Source organism: Ursus maritimus, unplaced genomic scaffold, assembly GCF_017311325.1.
Source record: "Ursus maritimus isolate PB19 unplaced genomic scaffold, ASM1731132v1 scaffold_2, whole genome shotgun sequence".
In the NCBI taxonomy this organism is placed as follows: domain Eukaryota; kingdom Metazoa; phylum Chordata; class Mammalia; order Carnivora; family Ursidae; genus Ursus; species Ursus maritimus.
The window spans coordinates 12,410,508-12,432,504 of NW_024424452.1; the positions used below are offsets into that span (position 1 = coordinate 12,410,508).

The window sequence follows — 21,997 nt, forward strand, 5'->3', positions numbered from 1 at the left end:
TCCACCTCCCTTCTCCTCCACCTCTTCCAGTTTCGCCTTCTCCCCTCCCAATTATTTCATTATTATGCTTCCCTCTCTGGGGGGTCTCGTCCCTCTCAGGTCGCTCGGAAGCCTTGGCCTCCCTTGGATGCATTTCTTAAAAATTTTGGAGCCTGGGAGTGAGTTTTCTCTGAGGCGTGTGTGAGAGGCGGCGGGGGTGTTTTCCTGCGCGAGGGGCGGGTGAAGTTCATTGCCCCCACTTTCCCGCGACCTTTTCGGACCCGGTTTCGAATCGGGGGGCCGGCGTTTTTCGGGGGACGGGGGGCGCGGCGGAGAATGGCCGCGGGGAGGGCTCCCCGGAGCCTCCCAGTCTCTTGATCAAAGCATTCCGCTATTCTGATTTATTGCCTGCTTGGTGAGTTATTTTTTTGCCTCTAAAGGAGACCTGTGTGTTCAGCCATTACTTTGCTCGGCGCTGCTCACAGGAATCTCCGACCCGCGGTGCTGTGGGGAGCCCCGCACTTGGGCTCCTCGCCTCTCGCTCTCGCTCCCGTCCCTCCTCCCTCTCTCCGCCCCTTCCCCCTTCTCTTTCTCCTCTCTTTCTTCCCCTCTCTCCCTTCTTTCGGCCGCCGTCTCCCCCGCGCCCTCCACGGGGCGGAGGGAAGCCGAGGAGGGGGAGGGAGGGGTTGGTGTCAATTTTTTTGTGTGGCCGCGGCCGGAGCCTGTGGCGGGCGGGCGGCGAGCGGGGAGACCCCGGCGCGGCAGAGCCATGGATGGCCCGACGCGGGGCCATGGACTCCGCAAAAAGCGGCGGTCGCGGTCGCAGCGAGACCGGGAGAGGCGCTCCCGGGGCGGGCTGGGGGCCGGCGCGGCCGGCGGCGGCGGGGCCGGCCGGACCCGGGCGCCCTCGCTCGCCTCGTCGTCGGGCTCAGACAAGGAAGACAATGGGAAGCCCCCGTCCTCCGCCCCGTCCCGGCCCAGACCCCCGCGGAGGAAGCGGAGAGAGTCCACCTCGGCCGAAGAGGACATCATTGATGGATTTGCCATGACCAGCTTTGTCACTTTTGAAGCGCTGGAGGTAAGGGGGACCCCCTCCCCCCGGTTTCCCTTTATGCACGACCCCACTCGGCTGCGCCTGGCTCCGCTACCTCCCCCGCCGCGCTCCGGTCTGTCTGGCTGTCTGTCTGTCTAGGCTGAGGTCTTATTGTTGGGGGGGGGGAGCTGGGGGCGCGGGCAGACGGGCAGCAGGAGGGAATCGCAAAGCCGTGCCTGGTCTCCTCGTTTCCTCATTCTCGCTCGCCTTTCCCCTGCGCCCCCTCCCTGTACCCCCTCCTCAGCAGATGGGCAGGGAGAAAGGGGTTCAGGCATCACAACAATGCGCCCCCCTCCACGGATAGCTCTGCCCCTACTCCTTCCTCCTCTCCCTCCCCAATCATGGCTTCTTGGCTGGTGGAAGTCTCTTTGCTGGGTTTGGGGCGCCCGTGGACGGTTCTCTGTGTGCTTTCTACAGAACCATATGTCCGTGTGTGTATGTGTATATATGTGTGTGTGTGTGTGTGTGTGTGTGTGTCTGTATAGTATATACCTTTCCTGGGTCTGGGTGTCCTCGGGACTGGAGACTGATGGGGTTTTGTGGTTTCTTTGCTCCCCTCCCCTGCTCCTTTTTTTTCTTTTCCTTTTTTTTTTTTTTTTTTTTTTTGGTGAAGCTGGGGAAGGGGGCGTTTTCTCTCGGTTGGGAGAAAGGAGGGAGGAGGGGAGAGAAGAGAGGAAAGGATGGAATATCTCTCTGTATGCTATGTGGGGCTCTATTACAGAAAGGGTTAATTATAATATCATCTATACACATAGGCACATTGTGTGTGTGTGTGTGTGTGTGTGTACACGAGCAGTTTGGTTAAAGGACGAAAAAAGGTACACCACGGAGGACTGGTGGGAGGAAAGAATAAAATCCTAGCTGGTATCTGAAGGGCTTGTCACCGAATTGTCCCTCTCCCTTTCCTTTTTTTGTGTTTTCTTTTTTCTTTCTGATTGGCTTTGTGTGTGTGTGTGTGTGTGTGTGTGTATGTGTATGTGTGTCTTTCTTTATTCCTTGGGCACCTGCAGCGTTCATTTCCAAATGCACATTTTCCTGCCAGCTACCGGCTCCTGGGGGGGTGGGGGGGTGTTGGGTAGACGGAGACTGTCCAGGGGCCTGGGGTAAACTGTCTTTACCTGGAAGGATCAGATTGGGTGCTGGCATCAGTCATTGGCCTCTACAGATGTAACCCCCTTTCCTCCCCCCTCACCTCCCTGTCCCCACCCCCAACACACCACGCACACAGAAGGCTTTGAGATTCTGCAGAGTTGGTCCCGCTTTCTTAAGCACAAAACCCAGATAGGAGTTGGTTTCTAGTATTTCATGCACCTGATGTGGTGGTTTCAGGTTCCTGAAGGAAACTTTTCCCTTTCCCTTTGGTTTTTTTGCTGTTATTATGGTATTGTTTGAGATGATCAGATGCAAGCTTTGTTAATGACAGCTTTAATCTCACATGCAGTAACTGTACAGGTTTAGATTGCCGGTTCTGCGTGTGTGTTTGGATGTCAGGTTTAAATATTTTTAAAAAGGAAGCCTTCCTGTCAGGGCTGTTCTTTTCTGTTTGAACTGCTTTTTGGTTGGGCTGCTGGTGGTGATGGTGGTGGATGGTGGCCAGTGATTGGGGAGGAAGGGAGGACGGTGGTGGTGGTATTGGTGGCCATAGATTTTGATGTTAGTGATTGAATCAGTTACCCTTTGGTTCTAGAACTGGTGATTTATTGGCTAAAATGGATCTTACACAATTATTTTGAGTGTTGAGGCTCACCACTTATTAGGATAATTCTAACTGTGGCTTTAACTTTGCCAAGGTGGGAGGGTACTGCACAGTGTGACCTCTCTGTTTCTCTCTCTTTCTCTGTTTCTCTGTCTTGCTTTGAGATAGGATTTGAAATGGCAGCATGTATCCTAATAGGAAATGCTGCCTAGAATCTGGTTAACCATTGCTATCTGTGGTTGGTTTAGGACATTATTTGTAAGAGCTGGTTACAAGTGGTTCTGCTTTCTGCAGGTTATCCTGGGTTGCTGTGTGGCCCCTCACAGTAAGTAAGCAAGAGGGGCCTGCATTTTCCCAGGAACATTTTTGAAAGCCAGGTAGAGGTAGGTAATGACTTAGGCAGTTTTTTTTTATTGTTTCTATTTTTAATAAATAGATATTTCACTGGGCTTGGGATGTATACGTCTATCCATTTAGCTTTTGAGAGAAAATGTGCCCATTCTGGTTTCTTTGGGGTTTTAAAAAACTTTTAATTTTTAGAAAAGATCAAGTTCAGAGTGTAGCATTAATAACATTCCTTTCCTTGCTGTGATTATTTTTTCTGCTACTTTTCCAGATTCAAAACCCAGATTACTTTGGTTAACTGAATGCTGTGCTACCTTCATACTTAAATATCATCTACATATCTGTATGTAGGTCTAAAAGGTTTAACTTTTTGAAAAGATTCCTTAAAACTTTACAGAAAAATTTAAACATACATAAAAGTAGAGAGAACAGTAAAATAAACTCTAATATTCCCAACACCCAGGTTCAACAACTACCAACTCATGTCTCATCTTCTTTCATCTGTATCCCATCTACTCCCCCCTCCCAGATGGGATATGAGAAATAAGTAAATATTTCTATACGTATCTCTAAATGGTAATGACTCAAAAAGAAAACCCGCCAGAAACTCTTCAGTACCATTATCACCCCTAAATAAATTCACAACAATCCCCTAATGTTCTCAACTATCTTGTCAGTATTCACATTTAAGAGGCTTGGCTTTTGTAGGAAAGATATAAATAAACTTTTCATAATAAAAACACGCAGTGGGGAATAAAAATCATCATATATGTCTGATTCGGTGGGAAAAGTTGATCTGTTTGCTGCTTATCACATTTGTGTCCCTGTTGGATGGTCAGACATATGTGTGTAGTGATCATTAAAACCTCTGGTGTCTCACTGTTCTCAGTTTACAAGATTTACTGAACTATCACCACGAAATATGAGGATTTATTGGGAAATAGGCGAGTAAACTATGAACTTAGACAGAAATATATGTTAATGGAGTGCTTGTAAATGTTAGGAATTATTATAGATGCCAAGACTTACCATAAGTACCTAATATGTTTTTGTGCCTTGTGTTTAGAAATGGAATCACTTGTCACCACGTATCATCAAGGCTGCTGCTAGTATGATGTGATAAGAAACCAGAAATCTTGGCTTGCACAGCTAGGCTTGTAGCTTATGCTGGTTCAGAGCAGTAGCTGGCAAAGTGCAGAATTGCGTACTTAGAATGTTAATGGATTCATTATTTGACTCCATGATTTTGTCCTGAGTAGCTGATTTTGACTTCCCTTTTAAAGAAGAGGCTCCTAAGTCCTGATGAAGTGTGCTGATAAAAACTGTTCCAGTTCAACTATGGTTTTACTAATACTGGAGTAAAAGCAAGAAACTTGCCTAATGAGAACCTGCATTTTTAAGTTGATTATTTTCACTATCATTTGATTTTTATTTAAGGTGATGAAAGCTAGAGGAGTGGTTTGAGAAGTCCCACATTTTATGGGCAGTGGAACTGGCTGAGGTAGTTTCATATTCTGCAGGGACACTTGTCTCAAGTAATTGTGCCCTGAAGTTCAAGTATATGATTGTGAAGAGTCTCATGATAGAAGATAAGAGGGTAGGTGAGGAGGCTAAAGTTGAACGTAGTGTTCTTTTCATTATGCATTTGAGAAGCAGAATTACCATTTGGATATGGTATTGTTTATTTGAATATTCTTTGAATGATAGGTTGAGAGCAAATATCCCCAGATACCATGCCTCATTTTTTTTAAAGGCTTCCAGCCAATGAAATATAAATGGAAATGTTGGGGTTCTAGTACTGTTTGTACCCTGATGTGCCAGATAATACTGCCTTTCTGTTCTTATTTGGGTTTCTTTCTGTGTAGTCTTGACTAGGAAGCCACATGAACACCATGGCTGAGAATTTCACTTTGCAGATCCATCATTTCCCCTCCCTGTTACGCACTGGGTTTTAAGGGCAGCTTCTTTTTGTAAAACTGACCAAGGGAAGCAAAGATGAAGTTAGTGGGATTAGTAGACAGGAAGCCAGTTGGAGTTTTGCAGGCTTGTGAAAATGAAGGAAGACTTATTTCTGGTGGTTAGAGGATCAAACCAAGACTTTCATGTGGTCTTCATTTCAGGGCTTACTTACACACTGGTAACATAAATAGCCTGTACAGAATTCGATGTGCTTACGACATACCATAATTTACTGTGGTCGAATCTCACTTATTTCAGTTGTTTAAAAAACTACGTTGGTCATGTTCCTTGTATCAGCAAATATTTATGGAGTGCCTAGAAAGAGTGGCAAGAAACCTAAAATATGTGTAGCATCTTGAAGGAGTATCTAGTTGATAAATTAAGTCCAGTGACTATAAAATAATTTTGAAACAGGCCCTCGAATGTCTGATATCAACTAAGTGCAATGAGCCTTCAGCGAAGAAGTAGTGAGATAGGCTGAAGTGTTTGAGAAGCCTTCTTGGTGAAGATGGGGCCCAGAAGGTTAAAGAGATTTGGAAAGATAGGGTGTGGGGGATGGGGAGAGCAGTCTAAGGAGAGGGAATAGTGAAGAAGCACAGAAACAAGAGGATTGAGAAGATGCTATTTGATTAGGGCTTGGGGGCAAGGAAGGGCTGGTAGAAATGAGTTAACAGAATTGTACAGACGGACACCTGTGCAGACGCATGTTCCAGGCTTGGCCCTCCTAACTAGTTGACAGACTTTGGGAAGTTATTCTCTAAAAGCATAATTTTCTTCATCCCTTAGTTGAGAGGTTTAGACTAATTTTAGAGCAAAGGTACCCAAAATAGAAGGGAACCTAGCTCTGCTGGGTGTTCATAAGTTGTGTTCCAGATCAAAAAAAAAATGTGATCTACCCTCAAGTAGTTTTGGAACTTGAGGGGCAAGACAAAATTAAATGGGTGACTTATTCTGCCAGAATTAAAAGTTTTTATTATGCGGATTTGAATTTTGAATATCAGAGAAGGCGGTGTGCTTTATTTCCTAAACTTATTTGACTCCTGGGCGCTCTTATTCTTGGCACTGTAATCCATAATCCGATATGGGGAATGCTGGAAAAGATCTCCAAGGTCCCTTCCAGATCTTGGAACTTGGTGGTCTCTGAGAATAGGGCAAGCAGGCTGGTGATAGACGCCTTGGAAGATCAGGCACAGAAGTTTGGAGGTGGAGGGGAGGCTGCTGCCTAAGTGGGAGTGCTAAGGGGAAGGGGAGACATAAATAATGATGCTGAATCCACTTTGCCTCCTGCTCCCTTGTCCTACCTGGTGTCAGTTCTTTCCTTGACGGTTAGCAACCCCGCCATGAGGTGAGTGTTGGTGAGTGATTCTCATTAATAGCCCTGATGCTAGTGGTTATGATGCCACCAAGCTGCCCTCCAGCCAGTGTGTTTTATTGTCTCTCGGTCCCTTCTAGTTTCCTGTATGGCTGCTTTTAGCAGGCTGGGAAAGAAGGTTGGATGACAAAGAAGGTTGACAGTGATGTTAAAATAAAGGTTTCAAATTATTTGCCTTTTGCTCGCTTACGTATGAAATGGTAGTTCAAGCAAGGTCAGAACCCTTCTGCTGCTCCACAGCCAGGGAAAGCTGTAGAGCTCCGTTCTCGGTGGATTTTTCGCTTTCTATCTTAGGAAGTTTGGGATGGGACTACAGAGTAAATGGGTCAGTTCCAGCATTTCACTTCTGAAAGTATGCGTAGCCCTAGGATCTGAGGTGTTTCTAAGTGGTGAGAAAGTTTTCGTAGAAGGAAGAGTGGGAATAATGTGCGTGGTTACGAATTCAAGTATTTTACTGTACGGACTGAATTTGAGCGTTTTGCTGGATGAGGCAGAGCATCAGTCAGGTGTACTTATGTGAGATGAGGTTGAAGATTGTGGTATGATGATGGGTCCATGTGGCTTGTGTTGTTTGTTGAGACTGATTTCTTCACTTCTTTTTTGGAAGTAGGATAGGCTATAAATGAACCCATAAATTTAAAAAATGAATCACAAAGTTAGTGATTAGCCTTTGATCCTCTGACAGTGTTTTCTTGAAAAGGGGTTAAAAAAAACACCTGAGCTTTCACCACGATTCAAGGAGCATTGAGGGTGATAAAGATTCTGTACTTCTGTACAATAGTACTATATATTGTGAAAAATAAATGGTGATTATTAGGTTTGAGAGAATGTTAGGGTTAGATATGCCCCAAACAGAAAATAATAGTTGAGGCCAGCTGTTAGGGAATAATTTAGGTCCCTGTGGCTACAAGATTTGGAAGCTTTTGGACAGAGGGTCTGTAGCACTTCTTGATGGGAGGGGTGTGTGTGTGTGTGCGTGTGCGTCCCCATATGTGGAGGGTGGCGGATGGTGGGTTAGTGGCTTTGCATTTTATTTTATCCCTGTGCTGTGATTAGTCAAATACATTAAATGTAGCCTAACTATGTGAAGGTGCCTCATGCTAATTTTTCTTTCTCCTCAAGAAACACCACTTTCTTTTTTTTTCCCCCAGGGTTAGGATTAAACCTAATATTCTGTAGATACAGGAAAAAGAACTTGGTAATGGGATAGCACCTGTTTATTTTAGGAAGTTCTGGGAAAAAATGAGGTAGATTTTCAAATCGAGATTTGAAAACTCTCAGATAATTGAAGTTTGGAAGAGCGAGATAGGAATTAATTTGGTGAAACCCAAGACAGGAAAGGATTAAAAACAATTTAGGGACATTGTTCGCTGGGTCAGAACTGTTTTTCTTATATCATCTGTACCTGTTCCGTGAGTAGATGCATGCAGATATTTTTGTTTTTTCCCTTTAGAAGAGGGGCATAGAATTTTAAGGCTGGTGGGAGCCTGAATTTGTTTTCATTTTTCCAGGTCTGAGCTGTGTTCTTCCTTCATTTTTTCTAACAAGCCTCCGGGGTAGGGGGTATGCTGTCAGCAAGTTATCATTGTAAGGTCACAAAGAATAGGTCCTCTTTATGCTGTTAGTAACTGAGGAGGGGGAGACTGGGTTTCACATAGTCTAGGTGTCTTTGCTTGCTTAGGAGGAGATGAGGCAAGTGTGGGCTTCTGTGGCTCAATCATCTTTAGGTCTCCAGTTCCATCCTTTGCAAGGTGACCTGTAGCCTGAAAGCATGTGTCTTGCTGCTTTTCTTTGCAGGTGTTTATTTCACAGAATAGTGTATATAGCAGTCTCATCATGGGATCCATTTAGATTCCTTACCTACCCACTGCTTGCTTCCTTCCTTCCTTCCTTCCTTCCTTCCTTCCTTCCTTCCTTCCTTCCTTCCTTCTTTCCCTCCCTCCATGCCTCCGTCCCAACTTCCCTTCCTTCTGTCTTTTTCCTTTACTGAGGTAGAACTATCCATTATAAATGCAATTGCTAAAAGCTAATGGATTTAGGAAGTTGTAGATGAAAGGCGGAAACTTTAAAATTCCACACTTTTATTATTTGAGTTTCACCTGTCTGGAGGACTCTGATGTGAGGGTAAATTGCTTGCCACAGTTTTCTGGGCTGTTACAGCTCATCATTCTGATTTCTCATTCATATCTGAACTCCGGTTAGAGTTTGCCTGAGCAAACACAAATTACCAACTGGTACATACAAATATATTTTTAAAGACTTGACTGTCATTTTGGCTTGCCACTGTACCTCATGGTGTCATATCTCCTTGGTACCTTTATTAAGAGCCTTGGAAAACCCAAGGGCAGTAAAACGGAGGCATGGGAAGAGAAGGGGAAAGCCCACAGTTTGTAAGTAATGAAAAGGCTAATGCAGGCTGGGATTCAGTTTTGGCAGAAAGCCTTAAAATTGCAGGTACTTTGCAACTGGTGTTAACTGAGGCATTTTGAAATGACCTGGGCTAGATACAGAAGCACAGCCTGTTAAGGCAGATTGTGACTCTTGGTTATATGGGTGAAATCTGATAGTTTTCCATTGGCAGGGATATATGGATCTGGGATAGGGTTTAAGTTCAATGCCAGGGTCAAGTTGTGATGATACCTGAGGGATGTCATCTTCCTCCCCCCGCCCCACCTACCTGCTACTGTGGCACAACACCAACCTCCCGACCTCATTTTAGGTTTCTGCAAAGTTTCCGATGGCAGTGATATTTTAGAGCCTGAAGAGAAATTAAGAGTCCAGTATTGCAGTTATCCCGCAGTAGTGACACCGAAGCAGACATTTTTTGGTTGATTGCTAGGGTCCCTGTTCGGTTACGCTTGCTGGCTAAAGGTTGCTGGCTAAATAAAGGTGGGTCAGTGAATATTTTTCTTTAGTAAAAAAACTGAGTAAGAAAAGACATAAGGAAGAATGAAGATGTAAATGAAACAACGGTTGAAGATTAGATTCTCACTTGTTTTCCAGCCACATGCTAGACATTCCAGCGTTCTACCTGCTTTCTCTGTACATGTTCCATTGACGAAAAGAACTGAAGGTCCTGGATTGTGCTGTTCTGAGAAATGATTTTGTATCATTCAAGCGAAATTAGACTTTCACGGGGGCAAAAGGGGAAACAGGTGTTTGGTATTGTGCATTGCTGCATATTGCAAAGTTGGCTCCTTGCTCATTGCTTATGGGGATTTGATTACTTGACAAAATTACATTTTGAGATTAATGTGCAGAGCTACATCTTTAGGAGCTGTTATCCTAAAGTTAGGACCTCAGCTTTTTTTAGAGCAGTCTTCTAATCCATTCCACTCCAGCCATTGTTGGCTGATGTGCTTTCCAAGCCCGGAGTGGCATTAGAGGCACAGATGTTGTCTTTAGTGATGTAGTTGTACCTCTCATTTTGCAAATGAAAACACAGCCCAGAGGGGTTAATTGACCTGCTCAAGATCACACTGGGAGTTCTGGCTCTCACTGTTAAACGCTGAAACTAGGAGACTGCTTCTGCTTTGTAGTTGGATTCCCAAGGACCGGGAACCTAAGAAGGACGTTTTTTAAAAACAAAAGTAATAATGGAAACGAGGATGAATGCCCATGATTATAAAGTTTCCTATTTTTTCTGAGAAATTTTCTGATTATTACTCAGTATCAAGAACCTTCTGAGAGCATTGTGCCCCCCCCCCCAGAGTATCACCCTGTAATTCATTGGCTTTTCTCTGTGGGTGCATTAGTCTTTTCTAAATCCTCTCCTCCTCCCCATAATGAGGACGTAGATGAAAAAGTAAATATTAGAGTGATGATGTGAGGGTTTCTCATTCTTGAATGTCCAGTGGAAAGATGCAATAATTATTTGGGTATAAGATGACCTTAATATGGGCTACTTAAAATTTTAACGTGTTTTATTTGGATATAGTATTTTCTTCAGCCTGGTAACCCAGAGAAACTCAGAGCCACTTTATGGCATTGCTAGCAGAATATTTGAAGTGAATTTAGGAGTATACTTGAATTAAAGTCTCAACCAAACTTTTCTTCTGAAGAAGAAACACTCAAAATATTAAATCCATATGACGTGTTGGCTAAGGCATCTTGCCTGTTTATTGCTGAACCAGAAAATTTATAACAACTGTTTGTCATGTGTATATATTTATAACCATTCATATAATGAAAAGAAGTTTTCATGAGATTGTAATAACATATCAAGATGGATGTAATTAAAACAGAAGCAGATTGACACCCTGAATTAAATGCAAACCATAAACCAGGATACCTGAGCATTGTGCCTCACATATTTGCTGAAGGGGGCAGTCAGCCAAATATGCAAATAAAAAGACATTGATGAATTTCCCTGGGTGTGTGTGTGGTTGCAGAGAACCCAACTATTTTATTAATCTTTTATCAAGCATTGTTTAGGTTTGCAGCAGCAATGGAATGTATTAATTTGGCAGACCAAATAGCTTAGGACCAGAAAGTAGGAAATAATAAGGAGACATGATTGATATACTGCTATAAATAACACATGCGACTGACAAAGGGGCTGAGTAATCTTTAGATCTGTGCTAGATGTCATTAATGGAGTTGTTAAACCAGGATGTTTGGGTTGAACTTCAATCAGGGAGGCTACCTCCCATTTAAAATGCAGACGTATCTCTAGTCACACTCTGAACTGATATGTTAACAAAATTGGTGTAAATTGAATTTTTATAAATTGGCTCAAATGCAGCAAGGGAATCTTACTGTGAAAAAGATGAGTCTTTTTTTTTTTTTTTTTTTTTTTTAAGCATCAAGTAGAGTACTCCTCTCTGCAGGGAAGCTGGGATTTTGGTAGAGCGGGTCTCTTTAGATGGGCATTGCTTTCCTTGCGACACTTTTCTGCATGTGTTCCCTGTGTTCCTGGAAGAAAGTAACTGTGAGATTTGCATTTTCTGTTCAGGTTTCATACCTCACTTGATCGGTGCTTCCAGGAATAATTGGTGGTGATTTGAATAAGCCCGCATCATTCACATTTCAGAGGGCGGTTTTCAAGTGCATGCTAAGGAGGGCTTGTGGCTGTGAATATGAAATATGATTTTCCTATCTGTTCCTTGGGGGAGTCCAGGCATGTCATAACCACTTCAGAGTCATGATTGTATAGAAACACCCTACCTATAATTTTTCGATATGACAGTTCAGATTTAAAATTGTAAAGATGCCAAATGCAGGGCTGTATTGTTATTAGGGAAGTCAGTGACATCTGTTATATCTTGTTAACCAGGGGAGGAAAATGCTTTAATCAAAACATTTAATTATGCCCTCTCAACTGATGAAAGATCTTTTGCTAAATTTTTGGAATTGGCCTTAATGGGAGAAGCTGGCCTCTACAGGAACGGTGAAGTAAATTTGCTCTTTTTATTTTGAAAAACTCTTATCCTTTGCCATGCTGACATAGGGTGTTTTCATTTTGTCAAATTGCTCTTATACTGTGTGCTGAAAATAGATATTTTCAGAAGTTGTCGAAGCCAGCATGAAGTTTTTGTGTTTGTCCTCCTTCTCACCCCCATAGTGTATGACGCCCCAGAGGGAGTTTATATGTCCAGACATGAGGGGAGGAGGAGATGTGGTGGCTGAGAGCCACCTGGGGGCCCAGCAAATGATAATTACAGGTGAGAGGCAGGGGGATAATTCAGCCTCTGTTCTGGGAGGTGCGATTTCACACCTGAATGTGGAAACCTGTGATGTTAGACAGTTGTGTTGTTTTCAAATTTGCTTTATTAGTCTAATTTAGAACTGGACCAGATTGTTCCAGGTCACTTTTAGTTGAAGGAACATAACTGTTTTTAAATATTGATTCCAGAAGTATTTCCTGCATTTAAGAGTAGTTTCATACAATATTTGAAAGTATCAGAAACTGTTTAACTCAGCTTATCTACGCTGCTTCTAGCTCCCTTGATCACTTCTTGAAAAATAAAATTGCGGCTTACTCCTTCAAATCAGTCATACTTCAACACCTATCCAATAAGGCCATCCTTTTATCTGTATTTCAACCCACAATTAATTTTATCTGCAACTGTTTTGTTCCCAGAATCACAGATCATGGTGATGATGATAACATTTATTGGTAGTCTTAATGTGGGATATGGATTAGGTCAGAGAAATGCTTTATGTCTTAGCTTTGAGAGTATTTCATTATTTTGAAATGATTTTCCCATGGATTGAGATCTTGGGGCCAGCCTAAAGAAGTTTTTGAAGCATTGACCATGACACAATGTACCCTGTGTTTTATTTGGGATCTGGTGGGAAGTTCAAGTGCTATTAATTTTTTCTTGGTCTGTTATATGCTCCATAATGGCTTATTGTGTGTCACTTGGGAGTATGACTAGAACCTTGGAAAAGAGAGCCAGAGTCCCCCCCCCCCCAAATTTCTAATATATTGTTTTATTTTCCTCTATTCTGTACCTTTAGCCTCTGTACTTTGCCTACATATATCATTCTTGGGATATTTGAAGCTCTCAGGATTGTTGCTTCCTTTACTCAATAATCCATGCATAGTAGGTACTCAGTGCTTATTTACAGTTAACCTATTTATGAAAAAATTCCACGAAAAGACATTTATGAAAAGGGAGCCACTGTTTACTTATTTATCCTGGGCCAGGCATTGTGCTCAGAATTTTACATTCATTATCTGTTTGGAGCTACCTCATGAAAAAAGAAAGAAAGAAAGAAAGAGGGAGAGAGAGAAAGAAAGGGAGGGAGGGAGGGAGGAAGAAAAAGAGAAAGAAAAAGATAGATTTCCCTATTTTACAGTTGAAGAAGCTGAAGATGGGAGAGGTTAAGTCAGCTTGCCCAAGGTCAGTACGAGAGAGGCAGGAAATGCAGCGGTTTATACCTGACCTGAAAGCTTGTGCTCCTCGCCCCTTTCTCCCCTTCTTTGTAATACAGGGTCATTTTGTGAGAGAGTCGCAGATGGGTTTTTTGTAGACCCCATTTGTTCCTTGCTGCTGAAAACTGTCTTGGTTACAAAGGATTTTTCTAGCTGTAATAATAGGATTTAGGGAGGGGAGAGTACCTAACCATTTTGGGGGAAATTATTTTCTTTTTAAGTGCTGGCGCTCACGGTGGGTGGCAGCTACTCATATAATCTGCAAGTGTATTTGTTGAGTTTTCTTTCTCTCTCTCTCTCTCTCTCTCTCTCTCTCTCGGTCTCTCCCTCCCTCTCTCCCCCTTTCACTGTTTATCCCTGTATTAAAATCTGACCTTTTCCCAGGTCACATTGCTCAGGTAGATTTTAAGCTTTTGTCCAAGGCAAGGGTTCAGGCTCATAGTGGTGAGGATTACTGTGTGCCAGTCCTTATACTAAACCCTTTCATATCCTTAGTTCATGAATTTCATCCCATGGCCCCCTGAAGCAGAAGGGTAAAATTGGAGAAGAGACTGGCACCCTCTCAACAGGTGACTGTGGGCATAAACTTATTTTCTACTATAGATTCCTAAGTATTTTGTCTTGTCTGGTTTTGTTTATTCTAGGGAGTAACTTCTTTTTTTTTTTTTTTTTTAAGATTTTATTTATTTATTTGACAGAGACAGAGACAGCCAGCGAGAGAGGGAACACAAGCAGGGGGAGTGGGAGAGGAAGAAGCAGGCTCATAGCAGAGGAGCCTGATGTGGGGCTCGATCCCATAACGCTGGGATCACGCCCTGAGCCGAAGGCAGACCCGCTGTGCCACCCAGGCGCCCCTCTAGGGAGTAACTTCTATTTATTCTAGGAAGTAACTTCTCTTGGCAGTAAAACAGACCTTATTGCTAGGCTTTTGTTTTTATTTTTTAACTAATAGGTACTCTATTCTTCCTGATGGAAAACCATGCTAAATCATTCTTTGCATTTTTTGATATCTGTATCTTGATGATACTTGGTGACAAATAGTGCATTACTTCCTCTGTCATTGTTTCCTGTCATTATTCTAAGCACATTTGCAAATCGTTCTCCCCCATTCCCCATTCTACCCTGTAGAGGTTTGTTTATGCTACAAAGAGTATGCTAATGAATGTGACGGTTAGGTTTGCTTCTTATGGAAATCCCAACTGTGATTAGAGTACTGTACATTCTTGTGAAGCCCCCTCCTCTCTTTTGGGCCAAGATGGGCCTCACAAGTTCATGCTCTGGGATGTTAGGATTCAGACCTGGCTGATGACCATCTCTGGACGCGTATTAAAACACACACACACACTCTCATTGGGACTGAAATTTAACAAGATTTCTTGGTGAATATGAAGATCAGTCAAGTTAACCACTTCTCTGAACAGTCTCTTTTTTTGAAGACAGGAGCACGTGTTTTTTTCTGAAACAATCATGCTCTGAGACACACAGTATAGCATGTCTCTCCCCCAACTGCTCCAGTGAGCACAGTTACGCTTATGCACATCCCAAATGGAAATACAATAGATTACAGTTTTTAGCCCAGTTGGTGATTGTAGGGGAGACCCAAGTCAAAGCATGTCATTTAGAATTTAACTATAAAAACCTGGTGTAATGGGAACCATACTTTCAAGTCCAGGGTTTTAAAAGTGATCTCTTACACCTGAATTTTATGTATTTGTAAAATATGAGTTCTGTATTACCTCTAGGGCCTGTCTCAGATTATGAACACTCATGTAGGAATTGTGTATTTTTAACTTTTTGTTGTGTTGTTCCTTGCCCCTCTGGTGGTTTGTAATACACCCTTGTGATGTTTTCAATTAAGGGACTGGTAGAGATGGGTGTCAGTTTTGCTTCGGGACAGTGGGTGCCCTCTGTTTACTGTTTACAGATGAACACGACTTTAGCTTTCATGTTAGAGATTTCTACATCTGCTGCCCATATTTCATCCGTACGCTTATTTCATTTAATATGGTGTACCTGGGATTAGGGACAGAGAAATATGTGTGCTCAGGCTGATTTGGAAATTACACTGTTGAAATACAGCCCATATGGCCATTGTAAAATGGTTAGTACTGCATATAATTGCCTTCCCAATGATGTGCTTTGTCATTACTTCCATCTTCCAAGAAGCACTCCTGTAGTATGCTGACAGCAATGGCGTCATTAGAAAACATATGGACATGCAAAGGCATTAAATTGTCTTTAGTTTAAGGATTAGATTACAGTGTGAGGATGGGTCACCACGCTTCCAGTCGATAACTCTTGTTTAGTTCAGCACTGCTAGTCTGGGATGCTGTAGCTTTGCAAAGGTCCCGTTGACGTGTTTGCTTAGTCTATTTTATATCTTCCCGGCAATTTTGAGGAGGTCTTTGAGCTGTGCATAAGACCTCCTGACAGTATTGTAGCCAGTTGGCTTCTCTGGAGTGTTTCTTCCAACTGTTCATGCCTCCTGCAGAGTTCTTCTCTAGGAAACTCCCTCCACTTCTGTTTTTCTGTGTGTAAGGTCATTAGATGAAAAAAGAGATGAAGTAGTGGAGTCAGGAAGCCACAGGTGGCTGCCATGTTGCCCAAATTTATATCCTCCATTGTATAACATCTGTCCCCACATGGGTCCTGAGGCCACCATCCTTCTTTCTTACCCCCCCCCCCCTTAGAAGTGTTGAGAGGCAGGTCCCAGAGGCCCAGGGACCATGTGATAGGGCATGGAAAGAGACACTGTCCAACCAACCCCTGTCCCGTGGAGTTGGAATTTTTTTCCCCTGGCCATTCTTACATGCCTACTATTAGGTTGTAGATATTTTAGGGATGCAGCAGTTCTGGGACATGGTATGCTTTGAATTTTCAGGTACTTGATGCAGCTGTCAGTGACTAGTAAAGTGAAATCACAGAATGGAAAGTCATTCATCAAATTTAATGTTTCCCTTTGGAGTCTAACAGAAATAATGTGGACTGGGAGAGTTTCTGAGCAATAAATGACTTTGGGGATCATTTGGTCCGTGGTGTTGGGCACCTCGGGGGGATGCTGAATCAGCTGAGGGGAGGCCCTGACCTCATTTAACCAGAGCTCCAACTTTACCTGTTTTACATAGTAGGGTAAGATTCTTTTTGGGAAGTAAAAGGTATCTGGATTCTTTCGTTTGTTCTCTTATTCAGGAAATGTGTATCAGTCACTTCTGTGTGTGAGGCAGGCACTGTTGTAGGCACAGGGGATGGTATGGTGAATAAGAGAAACAGATACCTGCTGTAATAGAGGTTATATTCTAGCAGGGTGGGGGACATACTGTCAATTATAAACACATAAATATATTGGGTGGGGACAGTTTTTTTAAGGCAGGATAAGGATATGATAGAATTGTAGGTGCGTGCAGATGTTCGATTTTACAGGGGTAGTTTAGATGAGTCTTCTCTGAGAAGGTGGTATTTGAACAGAAACCTGAAGGAAGTGAGGGAGCAAGAAATGTGGCTAGTCTGGGGCAGAGGATTCAAGGAGAGGGAAGGCTTGAAGGGAGCGGCTTGGTGTGTGGGGAGCTGTAGGAGGCCACCGTGGCTGTGGCCAGAGTGGAGCAAGTGAGGAGGAGGGGGGCAGAGATGAGGGAGGGGCCTGTAGGAACTTTTAAACCAGTGTGACTGAAGAAGTTTAAAAACAGCTGAAAACAATTGACCAAAGCCCTCATTTCCCAACTGAAAAAAAGTCTTTGAACTTTCCCACGATCACCCAGCTGGTGTTAAAACAAGCCCAGATCTAGAACTCACATGTTGTATTCCCTTATGGGAGCTTCCCGAGGTACGTTGCTGCCACCATTCGTGGCAGGATGCAGGAGCCGTGGGACATCTGTTTTGGAAGCCAGAAGACTTGTGTCTCTTCTCCTGTTTATCGGTATGCTTCTTCTGAAAGATATGCTTCAAGAATATACAGAATGCCAGGGCCCAATCGTGATCAACTGGGAAATAGCTTTGTTCTTCAGTGCCAGAATCTACCATCATTTGGGTCATTGTTTTAATAACAACAATAATGATAATAATGGCTAATATTTATCACGGGCTCAGTGAATGTGATGTTTATTGTACCTGGAACATTATCTCATTTAACCCTCACAGCAACCCTGTAGGTAACATATTCCTCATTTAAGAGATGAGGGAGCTCTGGTTCAGAGACGTGAAGTAACTTCCCCATGGTCGGTCGTGTGGCGAGACTCTCCTGATTCCAGGGTCTGTACTGCCTCCTTGAGATGGTCTCTGATAATCTTTCCCTGGAATATGCTCTCTCCACCCCATCTGAAGGTGGTTCTAGAGCTGAGCCCTAGGAGTATTACTGTCTTGTCACAACCCACTTCACGTCTGCGAATGCTTGATTATATAGAGGATTTCACAGCCAGTCTGGCTCAGTCCTGGCAACTCTTCTTATCGTAGGTGGATTACTGGTTAAGCAGATACCTTCAGTCTTTCTGAGCTGAATTTGACTGGCGTGTTTTTTAAGACGTGAAGTGTGTTAACAGATTTTAGGCCAGTGTTTTCAAGCCAGCAGACCCAATTGAATTGGTCTTGATTTTGTTCCCCTCCAGTGAAGTAAAAGCCCCAGACACCACCAGTGACTATACTCCTTAGGAGTGTAAAAATCATCTTTTTGGTGCTTGTGCTTTTGAGGACCAATATGTGGTGAGCGTGCTTTAAAATAGAGTTGTGTAAAAATATGTATATATGTGTATATAAAACATAACCAACGCCCATGGACCCACCACTCGCTGTAACAAACCTAGGCATTTTACCATACTTCTCTTAAAATTGCAGGTTATTCTTAGTGTGTACTGTCTGAAGGGGAAGCGAATCAACTGTAAGGTTTAGAGCAGAGGATTCTTAAACTTAGCTGCACGTTAGAATCCCCTGGGGAGCTCCCCATACTCATGGGAGGGTGGAGGGAGCCCCTATCCATCATCAGAACTTTAAAAAGCTCCCCAGGAGATTCTGGTCAGGGGGAAGCGAATCAACTGTAAGGTTTAGAGCAGAGGATTCTTAAACTTAGCTGCACGTTAGAATCCCCTGGGGAGCTCCCCATACTCATGGGAGGGTGGAGGGATTCCCTATCCATCATCAAAACTTTAAAAAGCTCCCCAGGAGATTCTGGTCAGGGTAGAGATTCTCTGTCTGGAGGAAGGTGGCAGTTTTTCTTCACTGGGTTTTCTCAGATGCCCAGTACCAAGCCGGGCGATTAGTGAGCCTTACTCCATGTCATTTTCATTCTCTCTAATGAACTTTTTAATGTGGTCTGCTCTCCAAGATTCCTAGGGTGCTCTCCTGATGCCATCTTCCCCCCATCCTAACTGAGATTAACTGGGGATACGTTTACATATTTGTTAGAAAGCATTTAGAGACTAGGCATGAGGCATTAGAGAGGGGTCTGAGAAATTCAGAAGTGCTGGGAGCTATGGCTGCAAGTGGGATGAGCTGGAAGTTATTACAAAACTGCCTTAGAAGTCAGTGGGGACACAGGGTTTCATTTAGAAAACTTGGAGTCACATGTATCTTTACAGGAAGGCTCTGAGCCATCCGATGGCAGTTGAGAGCTTTTTGGCCTGAGTCACAGTTCTATCAGTAATGTGTGGGTTAAGATGTACAGTAAGGTATCTTCTGCCAGAAGAGTGGCCGGCTCTCTGTGGACACATCTGAGGCTGTGACATTTTTCAGAAGTATTGCCAACTCTCGATTATTTGGGGCCTGATTATCTCCTGTGGGCCTTAGCTTTCTGGAATACCCACACCCCTTCTGTCCACTCATTCATTCAATAAGTGGTTTTTGAGTTTCTCTTTGTGCCAGGTACTGTTTTAGCCACTGGGGTTTGTAAACAGAGCCCCTGGCATCAAGGAATAACGTTGTGTGGGGGAGAGGGGTGTTACATTCTGTTGTCACATTGTCCTTTGGCGTGTCTAACAGAGAAAAATGGTGTGGCGGAGCTGTAATCCTCCTTTAGAAGAGCTCTAGGGAACCATTTGGCAGGTAGGAAGCGTTTTTGCCTAATTTGGCTTAAATTATGTTTTTTGGTTCTTAAAATCATTTCAGTTACAAATGTTTTCACAAATGTATTTCTTCAAGAGAGGCTAAATGCTGGGACCTTAAAGTTTGGAGGGACTTTTGAAATCAGTTGAATTTTATCAGTTACCAGCTTAAAATGAGGAGAATGAAAAAGATGTACAGGGTAAGGTTCAAGCTTAGGGAAGATACTGAAGAAATACTGATACTCAGCTCTCTTTCTGCTTCAAGTGGAATCCCCTGATCCACCTGTATGCTCATAAATTTGAAGGAAAGGAAGGCAGAAAGGAAACATTTATTTCTAGGTCTCTCTCCTACGGGGCCAGGCTTTCAGGTTACTTTCCCTGGGAAGACTTAATCAGAAGTGAAGCTTAAATCTGTCACCATCTTCCACAGCGACCAGGGAATTGGGCTCTGATGAATACCATTGGATCCCTGATAGAGGGAATGCATTAGAGGTGATTTTTGGAGTCAGTCAATAAAATGGACCTTGAGAAGAAAATGTACATAAAGTTTGAGGGAGAAAATACTGAAAAAGTAATCTTAACAGCTTTTGGGGTTACCTGGAGGAAGAAAACAGTGGTAGATATGATTTCCTTGCTGTATCATTGTCTTTACCAGACATGGTTGTTGACTAAAGAAGGAAAAATAAATCTCATCATATAAAGAACTCCTTATACCTGTAAGCTCTTTGAAAAGACTCATCTAAAATAATAAGACAGCAAATATAGTTGTTTTTTTTTATAAGCTTTTGGATTGCTAAAGTAGACTTTGACTTTAGAGTGTGAAAGGGTGGGAAATGAGATTTTTTGTTATTGTTGCTCAAAGGATTGGAATGCTTTCTTTTTCCAGGTTTGGCTTTCCTGGGGGGGGTTTAGAAATCTGTGGGTCCTCCAGGACTGTGTGTCCAGGTGACTAGAGTCCAGTACTTTTGTGTACCTGCCCACAGGGACTTATTTTTGGAATCAGGGCAGGGACTTTCTGAGAGTTTACGGAAGTGAAGATTGTACCAAAACTCTTATAGAGCTCTAAGATCTTTTTGTTTCTCCTTTGATTAGGAAGGATATGAAAGTACTTGTCAACTTTATCGCCCCCATCAACTCAGTGTTGATATATTTGATACTACTATTACTACTACTAACAACAACAACAACAACTAGCCTTTGTTGAGTGCCCACTCTGTGCCCAGGTATCGTTCCAGTTCCTTAAATTGCTTTGTGTCGTCCTCACACAGAGGTCCTATGTGGTAGTATGAACTCTGTTTTGTAGGAGAGGAAACAGCTGCAGAGTTTACACCCAAGGTCACACACTGTGTGAGTGGTGGACCCCATACGTTGTGGCTTGAACCCCTGCACCACAGGACTATATAAATGCTTCCCAAGTGTTTTATGTTGATGCTGTTTTTTTTTTTTTTAATGGGGGCTTTTGACCCTTTCCTAATCTCTCCGTCTTCTATGCGTGTTTTCAGAGGTGTTAGTACTCCCCCTTAGGCTGTCACCTTATTACAGATGAGAAAATGGAGATCTAGAAAATTATGTTATGTAACTGCTCTGTACGACCTAGCGAGTGAGTGGTAGGACTGGGATGTGCGACCCAAGTTGTCTAATATATAGGTCACTGGTTTTCCCACTGTGCTGTATTGTTCCATTAAAAATTTTTTTGAACTGAACTAAAAATTTACAAATTTAATTTGTGTCACTCCTGTGGATGAACTAAATTAAAATAGCTAGGCACTGTGTGATTTGCCCTAGGGAGGAGGGTGGTAGGCATTTTAGAAACTAATGTTTGCCTGTGGGGTTATCTGACCTACTCCTGAGGATGTCTCTCTCTAGCCTTTGGTAGGCTTACTTAAAAAAGTGGAGCGAAAGTAGTTAGAGGAAATACAAGAGCTGTCCTCAGACTTGAGTTTTGTGTGACCTGAGGATTCGTGGAAGGGCAAGTGTTTGTTTATTCTTTTTTTAGATTTAAATTAGTTGTATCCCACTGGAGGGTAAAGTTAAAAAAGACCTAAATGAAAAAAAGAAAAAGACCTAAATGCAAGCCTTCTTTAGTTACGTTTTCTTGTCTGGCAAATAAGATTTTAAAAGGGGGGTGGAAAGAACCACCTTGATTCTTGGTGTTTGGCTTTTTGTTTTTGTTTGTTTTTTCTTTGGGTCCTGTGATTCCTTTTGTTGTAACCTCTTTCCTTGGCTAATGCTTTGTTTAAAAACAAGTGCTCTGGTATTCTAAAACAAATTATCCAGCAGGCTCCCCGATTGTGCTCTCAGATAAAAGACCCCAGGGTAGTGCTCTTTCTATCTTTGAATTGCTGTGGTCTGTGCATGCCCAAAAGCAAAATTCAGTTTACTGCAGTGCTTCCAACCCAGATTAATGTGGTTATCTAAAACTAGAGAATATGAATTTGAAAGCGGAAATGTGGATTGTGTTTAACCCTTCAGAGGCGCCTGATGGGAATCTGGTTATAGTGCATAGCAGAGTTTTGTCTGGGGTTAGAAACTTTGGGCTCCAGTTGTCTTTGAGTTTTTAGCTAAATGACTTTGGTCGTGTCCTAAACTTCTGGAAATCTAAACTCTCAATGCCACAATGATGAGAATGAGAGTAGGGCAGGCTCCC

General features: G+C 42.9%; 1 protein-coding gene across 1 annotated transcript in view; it reads left to right on the forward strand.

Annotated features, from left to right (window-relative positions):
- Positions 1 to 748: 748 nt before the first annotated feature.
- AUTS2 (activator of transcription and developmental regulator AUTS2) overlaps positions 749 to 21,997 on the forward strand; it is a 1,108,719-nt gene continuing 1,087,470 nt past the window's right edge. Inside the window, exon 1 of the mRNA XM_040634983.1 lies at positions 749 to 1,057. Coding sequence (XP_040490917.1) covers positions 749 to 1,057 — 309 coding nt within the window. The remainder of the gene's footprint in view (positions 1,058 to 21,997) is intronic.